This window comes from Peromyscus eremicus, chromosome 1 (assembly GCF_949786415.1).
Source record: "Peromyscus eremicus chromosome 1, PerEre_H2_v1, whole genome shotgun sequence".
NCBI classification, from domain to species: Eukaryota; Metazoa; Chordata; class Mammalia; order Rodentia; family Cricetidae; genus Peromyscus; species Peromyscus eremicus.
The window spans coordinates 196788890-196798480 of record NC_081416.1 but is presented as its reverse complement, the minus strand read 5'-3'; the positions used below and the strand labels follow the sequence as shown (position 1 = coordinate 196798480).

The 9591-nt window shown below is 39.2% G+C and overlaps 1 protein-coding gene across 1 annotated transcript; it reads left to right on the top strand.

Moving 5' to 3' along the window:
- The first annotated feature begins 5041 nt into the window (after window positions 1-5041).
- LOC131904521 (zinc finger and SCAN domain-containing protein 4-like) lies at window positions 5042-8686 on the top strand. Its single transcript, XM_059255644.1, has 3 exons — window positions 5042-5437; window positions 7747-7906; window positions 7995-8686. The coding sequence occupies exons 1-3, from the start codon at window positions 5042-5044 to the stop codon at window positions 8684-8686; spliced, it is 1248 nt and encodes a 415-aa protein (XP_059111627.1).
- Window positions 8687-9591: the final 905 nt, after the last annotated feature.

The following is a 9591-nucleotide window of genomic DNA, read 5'->3' as shown; positions in this document are numbered from 1 at the left end:
GGACCAGGAGATAGGACACACCAAGTCTGTGCCACTGAGCCAGCCCCTACAGTCAGCACTTGATAGGCCAGCCAGTCTCCACAGCAGCTCAGGGACAAAACATGAGACTGGTCCATGCCTGCCAAGAAATGTGTAACTGTAACCCCAAACTAACCCTAGCCAATTAAAGTTACTAGCATAACTGTCACTAACATAAATCAATCCCAAGTCTGTTCCTATGTAGTCTGAAGACCAGAAGAACCCCTTGTTTACCCCTATGAAAACCCTGCCCCATTGCTACTCTGGGTCTCTCCTGCTCTGCTGCATCAGATAGACATAGAGGCCAGGGTATACCCAACAACAGTAAAAAGATTTTGCTTTTTTAATTTTTTTTTAATCAGATTTGGTCTCTTGGTGGTCTTTGGGGATTCTGGTTACAACACTACATTCAGCAACTTCATATTCTTCACATAGGCTCTTTGCATGTTCTGCATCCCTTGAGAAACTGCTGACTCACAGAGATGTTTTCTCCTGAAGTCCTCCTAATTGCTTCCCTGGATTTGCTCTTTTGATTTGTACACATTTGAACTGACACCTAATTGGTGGAGAGTCATTTAAAATTTCCTCATTTCTTTATGTAAATGATATTATGGATTGAGAGTTGAGTTGAAATCCACATCTGTAGTAGGAAAGGGGACCAGGGAATAAGAAAGCAATAAATCGGGGCAAGAGTGTCATCTCAACACAGGACAGACTCACCGGTTCAGCACAGCAATTGCTACTGTGGCATACCACAGTATGCAGGTGAGAATTACTTTAATATGTACATATAGATAAAGATATACTTGAGATTTTCCAGGGAAGGGTGAATTGACTATATTGCTGTGACTAGAATTGAGTTTAAATATTTTAAGAACACTCAGATATTTACTACTAGGTGTAGAATGAAATGTATTCATCCCTTCTGGTGAAAATCTAATTATTTCCACCAGATCCCAAAAGTAATCTTTAATACCTTTGCACCTTAAAGTACAATCTTCTAATCTTCTCTTCATTTCTTCTTTGTTTCCTTTTTATTTATTTAATCCTTCATTCTTCCTTCCGTTTTCAATATATTTTGATAAGAGTTGTTAAATTTCCATCAGTAACCAAGGAGCTATTTGTGAGTGATTGTTGCCAGGAGAGGTCAAATCAATTGTCTTCAGTCTAATGGACAATTGGCACTGGAATGGGACAGAGGGCCAGAGGCAACCAGGAGAGTCTGAGACACAACATAGAAAAACCAGAGGCTGAAGCAGGTTCATTTCTGTTGGCAGAGAGAGTGGCATGTATTTTCTCTTTGGAAAACATGAGGTTTGATAGACAAGAGATGAAGACTGTGATCTGCGGAGGAATTAAAATTGGGTGGCCCAAAAGAGCAAGGTGATTTTCGGTCTCTCTTCATTTTTCATTTGATTACTTTTTTCTTTCCTTTGTTTTCTTTTCTATCTTTGATTTTGTTGTTGCAATGTGTTTACTTTCAGTCCATTCTTCTTATAAATTCACAAAGTCATTGTGGATGGCCATGCACTACAATTCTGTGGCTTCTACTCCTCGGACCTGGGGTTGAAGATTGCCTCCCTCCTTCAGGCATTCTTTTTGTTTGTTTTTCTCTTTAATTCTGGTTTGGGAGAATTTCTATCTCTGAAACCCCAGCTGGAATTCACTCTGTAGTGTGGGATGGCCTCAACTCAGATATGCTCTTGCTTGTGTTTATTTAGTGCTGGGATTAAAGGTGTGTGTAGGGATTAAAGGCACCTGACTTTCTCCAAGCATTGGAATTGTAAGGCTGAATTGTGTCCCCTGAAATTCTCATGAAGAAAGTGAATAGTGAAACACAGGGGTATGTTTATGATTCTCTGTGAACAAGAGTTTTCATAGGAATGTTTCTTCTGGACAACATTGCTTTAATTACTTAAAACCCAGAATATCATCAACAAACTGAAGATTCAATCATATTCACAACTTCTTGTTAATCCATTTGCAAACTTTGATCATTTTTCCTATTATGTGGATTTTTTTATTCTCCCAGAAGAACTGAGGCTTGAGGTATCAAAATTTAAAATTATAGTATTATGGTTTTAAAGGACTTCAGACTTAAGAAATATTAGTCACTGAGCTTTAAGGCTTCTTTGGGATGATTGCATTTGGGGTTCTGTCAATTTGTTGGGATTCAGCACATTTTGATAAAACCACAGTCTTTGGGCATAAGACCTCAACATGTGGCTATCAGGGAAAACAATTCAACCTAACAATCAGCATGCTTGGAGAAATTCATTCATAATGACACAAGCCTTTAATCCCTGCACTTTAATCCCAGAGTAAGCATTTGTGAGTTTGAAATTAAACTGGACTACATAATAGTTACAGTGCAGCCAGGGATACATAGTGAGACAATGTTTTAAAAAACAGAACAGCAGCAACAACAAGACAGTAAAGAACAGACAGAAAACCAAAATGGATTCTTGAAGTAGTGAGACAGCTCTGGGCTCCCAGCACTGAGTACTATGAAGCCATAGAATTGTAGTGCAAGATCATTGTCTACAACCTAATGAGTTTGTGAGTAGACCTGGCTAACAAGGCAATCATTTGTAAAAACAAGCAAACACCAAAAAATTAGAAAAGCAAAGAATAAAAGACAGGAAAATGTAGACAAATTTCTAAACAGTCTTAATAAATAAGAAACACAGAGACAAATATAGGGGTAATAGCCGAAGAGATCAGAGAATTAGTGAAGAGCCACTGACTACCCTTTAGTTCACCATCAAGTTGTAGTTTCCTACACCAGAGACCTTCATCCTGCCTAACCTGAGCTTTTATTACTTTCCTGTTCTGCCTTCTCATTGACTCTAAGACCAGATTAATGTCTTCCTAGTCACTGCCTGTCTATACAGACATCCAGATCTCTATGGTTGGTACTGGTATTAAAGGCTTGTGTCACCAGGCTTGACTGTGTCCTTGATTACACAAAGACTCTGCCTGAGAGGTCATTGGATTAAAGGCTTGGACTACTACTGCCTGATTTCTGTTCTAGGCTCTCTATGACCTCTGATCTCCATGGAAACTTTATCTATTAACCTACAAATAAAATCACTTTCCAGCACAATTAAAATATCACCTCAGGGAAATCCACACGTTGTATATACATTTTAATTCCACCCTAAACTACAATCCTCCTCACATATCTATCATACATCATGTAAAACAAGTCAAACATCTTCACTTTGTCCCTAGAGATGAGCCCAGGAAAGGCTGTCTTTTCTATGTTGTGCTTCAGACACCTCCTGGACTCTTCTCTCTCTGTGTTTCATTCCACTGCCAAGGCTTTACCTTGTTCACTGCAGCATTTGAATTCCAAACCCTCTGGATATCAGAAATTTTTAACCAGTTTGGAATGAGCTACACGTCAGAAGTCATAGTAGGTGAATGACAATCTTTATATTCCTTTCAGCATGTTACTGTCCCCTTTCACTGCAGTGACTGACTATGCTTGCTTTGGATGTGTTCTCCTTCCATGGCATAATCCAGGATTGCATAGAGATGCAGAGCTGGGGGCTGAGGGAGGATTTCATGTGGAATTCAATCAGAGGGGCAAGTATCTTTCCCGTTTGGTTAGCTTGTTTTTTTTCTGCTCTAGTGAGGCTTTTCACTGGTCTTCCTACACTACAAGGCTGTTCTGGGACTGGAGACCCTCTAGTCTACTTAATGATTGATAGGATGAAAGTGTTCACTGCCACACCCACACTCAGGAGGTGTGGTCCAATGTTATTATCAAGTGATTGGCATCTCAGATTGAATCACTGAAGCCAGGCACTATAAAAGGAAGTCAACTTGAACAGAACCTCAGATGAAGAAGAACAGTGACCTGGAGACACATAGGCTCCTAGTGCCAGCTGGAATCACTGGAGAAATTCACTGTAGAGACAAGTAACTGTAGAATAGGAACATTTGACTTCTTTGTTGCTTGAGTATGTGTGTTTTGTGAATATTTGTGGGGTTTGGGAGATGCTGCTTCACAATTTTTGGAGATCTCAAAGATGTAGTGTGGTCCTTTCAACCTTTCTGATCAAGAATTTAAACATTAAAATTCTGAAGGATAGCAATATTCTTTTTTTATAAACTTATCTTGGCTGTGCTGTGAGTTAAAGGTTGTTGGTCATTCAGTTTCAAAGTTTTTCTTATGAAAGTTTAGCTTTGTGGCTCTTTAGAATGGGAGACAAGGGTGAATCTTAATATTTGAGGATCAGCATCTACAACTTCACCTTTTATAGGGAAGGAACAGATGGTCCTGTGCTACTGAACACCTTGCTGTTCTCTTCCTTCAGGTCTTCACATCCTCAACCTAGGATGTTTCTCTCTGATGAGTCATGTACTGTTACACTCACATCTCTTTGTTCTGGTCTCTAGAATAAATTGTGTAGGACTCTGTTGAATTATTTAGTGTCAAGAGAAAATGGAACCTGTTTATTGAAATGTATCTGGGATCCATAAACTCATAGGGAGTGGCACTCTTAGGAGGTGTGGCCTTGTTGAAGAAGACTGAATGAAACATACCTTTAATCCAGACCTTGATGTGGAGGGCACACTTTTAGTGTGGGCCACACCAACTCCAGTAATTGACTCACTATTGGGGTGGAATTTGAGGTCTTTTTCTCAAGCTTCAATCAATGTGTAAGATTATGTCTGTTGATGTACCATGTATCAGTCTCAGCTCTAGCACCACCTATGCCTTTCTGAGGCCATGCTCCCCAAAATGAGGGACTGAACCTCTGAACTGTAAGTGAGCCACCAAAATGAAATGTTTCCTTTATTAAAATTGCTGTGATTATGGTGACTTTCACAGCAATAGTAAATCCTCAATACATTAGAAACCATCTGTGATAAGACTCTTAGTTGTTATTATTTCATTATGTCCATTTTAATTTATAGCTTTAACATATTCATAAATTTCTTAAATAGATCTTCAAGTCACAAGAGAGATACTTGACTGAGAAAGTTGAATTTTTTGAGGAGTCTCAACAGAATGGATTCACAGCACAACAACTCCTTTAAACCCCAGTCACCAGAAAGTGGCCTTGTATTAGACAACATGAACTTTATTCCAAGCCAGGATACTTCTCTACAGTGGGAAGAAGATATCTGTAACTCCTCAATTGCTCAGCTCAACTTTCCCACAAATAACAATGGTTCCTGTGCAAAGCATGAGCTGCAAGCAATCTTGAAGTCATTTACCTCCTGGTTGAAGCCAGAAAAGCATAGCAAGGAGAAGATGATTTCTCAGCTGGTTTTGGCTCAGTTTCTCAAAACTGGGCACTACAAGGACAAGTCTGTCTTGAAAGAGAAGTGGGAATCAAATGGTAGAAACATGGGGAGATTCATGGAGAGTCTGACTGATGAGTGCTTGAAGCCTCCCATCATGGTGAGTACCTTGGTTGAGAGATGGTTAAGTTATCAATCAAGACAGTCATTTATATTTGGGGAAAAGTAAGAAGATGTAGTTATTTTATATGTGAGGCTGTCCCACTCCATCAAAATATTTACAATAGAGATTATCTACTACTATAAATGTTATATAAATTTAATGGGCTTAAAAGTGCAAGAAGGCATGGCTCTTTTGACTGATACAATTATATTTAAATTCTTTACATGGTGATAGGGAGACTGGGAGATGATATTTGAGCAAAGCTTGTAAGGGTTTAGAATAGAGACCCTGGCTGGGATTGGAAGATGGCTCATTTAGGTAGGTGATTTTATATTGTAATTATGAGTATTTAGTTGGAACTGCAGCACACACTTAAAATTCTTGCTCTCAGACCTAGTCTGTTATTCCAGGACCTGGGCTGCGGAAACTGGAGATCTAATTGACTTAATGGTTTTCTAAATTGTCTACTACATGTCATTAAGTTCCTATGTATAAAAATCAATGTGCAGGAATGTAGAATATGATTTCTGATGCTGAAATGTGCTATTAAATGAGCATTCAACACCAACACACCCCTAAGAAAAGTCCTGATGAATAATAAAGGGCTGCAATTCAAAGTTTTAGAACTGAAATTCTTAATTTGGATGTAATTACATTGAAACTTCTTTAAATGTCTAGGTTTGCATAATTCTCAGTTACTCTCAGAAATGGTCAAGGTGGTGACATTTTTCAAACACCCCATACATCCATTTCTAAATGTCATGGTTGAAATAACTTCTTATTGCCTTAAACTTTTAAATTTGGATATTAGTTGGTTTGTTTGGTTGCTTGGTTAGGGTTTTTTTTTTCCCATTTGGGACTGACTTTTGTTCAACTGGCTTGAGTAGGATTCAGAGGAATTATACTTTCCTAGCACTTCAAGTACTGGATTAAAGCTGTCCACCACCACACCCTGATGTTTATTTCAGGTTTTTACTCTATGCACACATTGTCATTTTAATTTGTTTTATCCCACATTTCACTCCTTTGATTTTGTTTTAAACTAATCATTTCATGATTGAAACTGAATTCCAAATAAAATGCTGTCATGTTCCTAACAGCAGAGACAGCATGTTTAGGTGGAGACAATATAGGTGTTAGAAGTGTTTCAGTCAGATGTGAGTTGTACTAAGGACTTAATAATAGAAAACAACATCCCTTAGAAATAGAGCTATGATGCTAGGGGCATCATCAACCAAGGGTTTTTATCTAGAGTTAGTATTTAAATTTAGCAACCAAAAATATAGGTATTGGAAATACAACCCACTCCCACAGCAAAGTGAATTGACCGTGGAAGAGATAGGGTCCACTGACAGACTAATGGCCGGAAGTGGGGGATGGGAAATCCTCAGCTATCTGGGAATGAAAATATCAGAGTCATGCGCATGAAAACATAAAGTTACAATTGCCAATATGACACCAGGACACCAAAAGGACATCAATTACACAGTTACTGTAGACATCCTAAGAATTTCAGAAAAAAACTAACTATTACTAATCAAAGGGTGAATAAGGAGCTTCTAGCATAGCAGCCATCTGTCAGACAAAGAATATAGAAATATTAAGGTTGCTGGGCACTAAGTAATAACTATAGATCCTGGGTGCAAGAGAAGGAGGAAAATAAGGAGCTACAAATTAAGGAGATACAGAGAAAAACTAGCCATACAACTCTTTGTTAAACAGAAAAAAAATTATTAGAACAGATAACACCCATCAATTAACAGAAGAGGCTTCAGAGGTGTAAGGCCCACAGGCAAGTCTATGTCAGAATTTTTACAGGCTCCTTTGGGTCTTCTCGATCTCCAGACTACCTCCCTCCTTGATATGAACTACCTAGCCTTGGTGTCTTCTCAGTAAACCACCTGTTTCATTATAGTTGCCCTAGATTGGGTGGAATGGGGACAGTCCTTGGGAAAAAATTTGAAGCCTTTTTGATGGAGTAAGTCTCTATTTTCTGAATTGGAACAAGAATACCTTTCCTTGTTCAATGCATTGACCAGGTGAAGAAAATGTTGTGGCTAGACATTGCAGAAACCTAACCTTACCTTTTCCCTTGGTACAGTGACTCAACACTTGCAAATACATTGTGAATAAGGACTTTAGAAAACATAACTTGTGAATGACAAAATAACACCATTAGAGATGAGAGATAGACAAATGACCTAACTAATAGTTCAGTGATCCCATGAAATCAGTTAGAGGACAGGTTTTCACTCATCCACAAATTCACAGATTCATTGGCAATGGTCCTTTGGCTTTGTTTACAGGTTCACGTCTCCATGCAGGGGCAGGAAGCCCTCTTTTCTAAGAACATGTCCTTAGAAGAAACCTTCAACATTCTGAAAGACCAGCAATCAGCAAGAAGTTCAATACAAGAGAGTGCAAGGACACCCTTGCCAATCCCCCAAGACATGTTATTGACAACAGGTAAGTGTCAGGAAGCTGCACAGAGGAAGGGTGTTGTGTCGGGATCTTTTCTGGGCACAGTTTCATAGGGACTGTCTTATTTCCACAGGACAGGAAGACTGGGAAGATGGCCAAAACAATGACTGGAGCCCTAATGATGTAAATGATAGGGATAGCCGTCCTGGAAATGAGATGGACTCCTTTTCCCTTATCCAACAAGGCCAGTTTAATGAACCTAAAGACAGAAGTATTTCTGATGGAAATCCTCTGGATTTAAGCAGAATAAGTCAAGTCACCTCTAGGTACCAGGAAGAATTTCATAGAGGAACTTCTTCTGAAGATGTCCCTATGGAGGTACAACCAGAGATTACCTCCAGTCCAGAGCAGATAGAAGACTGCCAGAATACTGATGCAAGCTCCACACGTGGGGGTTGCCAAAAGAGACCCCTCAGAGACCCAAAGACATACAAATGTGAGGAATGCCACAGAACCTTTAAATATCCCAGTAGACTTGCCGCCCACCAGAGAATACACAAGAAGCAAAAGTTATTTGTCTGTAAAACATGTCATAAGGGCTTCTATACTCGCTCAGACCTGAGAGTACATAAGGTCATACACCAGGAAAATAAACCTTTCGAATGTAGTACTTGTGGAAAGTCTTTCAGCAATCAAACAAATCTGAAGGCTCATGAGAGGATTCACACAGGAGAGAAGCCCTACACCTGCTCCCTGTGTAACCGTAGCTTCCGCCAGTCATCCACATACCACCGTCACCGGAGGAATTGCCACAAAACAGACTGAACTGTGTACCTTCCTCACCCGATAATAGCAGGGCTCCAGCTTACTTTTTCATCTGTAGATGAGGAAGCATGTAGCTTCTAAACAGCAAGTAACCATTGAAGACATGATTTGTAACTTCTGGATTGTTCCATCTGTCTGTGTGGATAAAGAAGATGAGTCTGTTTTATGTTAAGTAATATTTTTCTAAAGGCTTAAATAGCTTATAATTTCTGCCTGATATATATTAAATAAATGAATGGAACTGTAATACAATTGCCTCTCATGTGTATTTTGTGTGGCCTGTGCTTGTGATTTTGTGAGTTTTTGTCTGCTGTTTTTTTTTTTTTGGCCTTAGTTCCACAACATGAGTGAACATTAGAGGACTGTGTTGTCAGTTTTTTTTTATTTTTGCCTTGTTTGAGACAGTGTCTTTCTTGTTAGGAGCTTTGTACATAAGTATGTCTGGTACTACAGATTCCAAACATTCTCTGCTCTGCAGCCCTTATCTTTACAGGTTCATGTCAGTGCCCTGCCATTCCCTCTGACTTTTGGTACCCCATTAAAGTTTCAATCCCAAGTCTCAGGCTTGCAATGTAAATGCATTGCCCTCTCAGCCATCTCCCATGCTATGAGTGACTACTGCTTAACATTCAAGAATGTGACCCCACAGGTTGGACAGGGTCCTGATGTAGAGTAAAAAGCTTCATTTTCTCACAGTGGCTCAAACAAGCCAACTTTATCAGTTCCATTATAATCCCACTGTAATCTTCATAGCTCTATCCACAGGTCCCTAGAAACTTATGGAACAGAGGGGGCTGTGTGGATGCTGACCTCACGTAATGACAAATAGAAGGCAATTGGCAAATGTTTTCTACAAATGAACTCTAAAAAGTATCTTACAGAAAGGAAAAAGGACTAATATGTAT

What these genes read in the sequence shown, in the direction of transcription:
- LOC131904521 (XM_059255644.1), top strand. Translation starts at nt 5,042, where the DNA reads ATGGATTCACAGCACAACAACTCCTTTAAACCCCAGTCACCAGAAAGT. An exon ending in GCTTGAAGCCTCCCATCATG is followed by an intron (nt 5,438 to 7,746) that starts GTGAGTACCTTG and finishes CTTTGTTTACAG; the next exon opens with GTTCACGTCTCCATGCAGGG. An exon ending in AGACATGTTATTGACAACAG is followed by an intron (nt 7,907 to 7,994) that starts GTAAGTGTCAGG and finishes TTATTTCCACAG; the next exon opens with GACAGGAAGACTGGGAAGAT.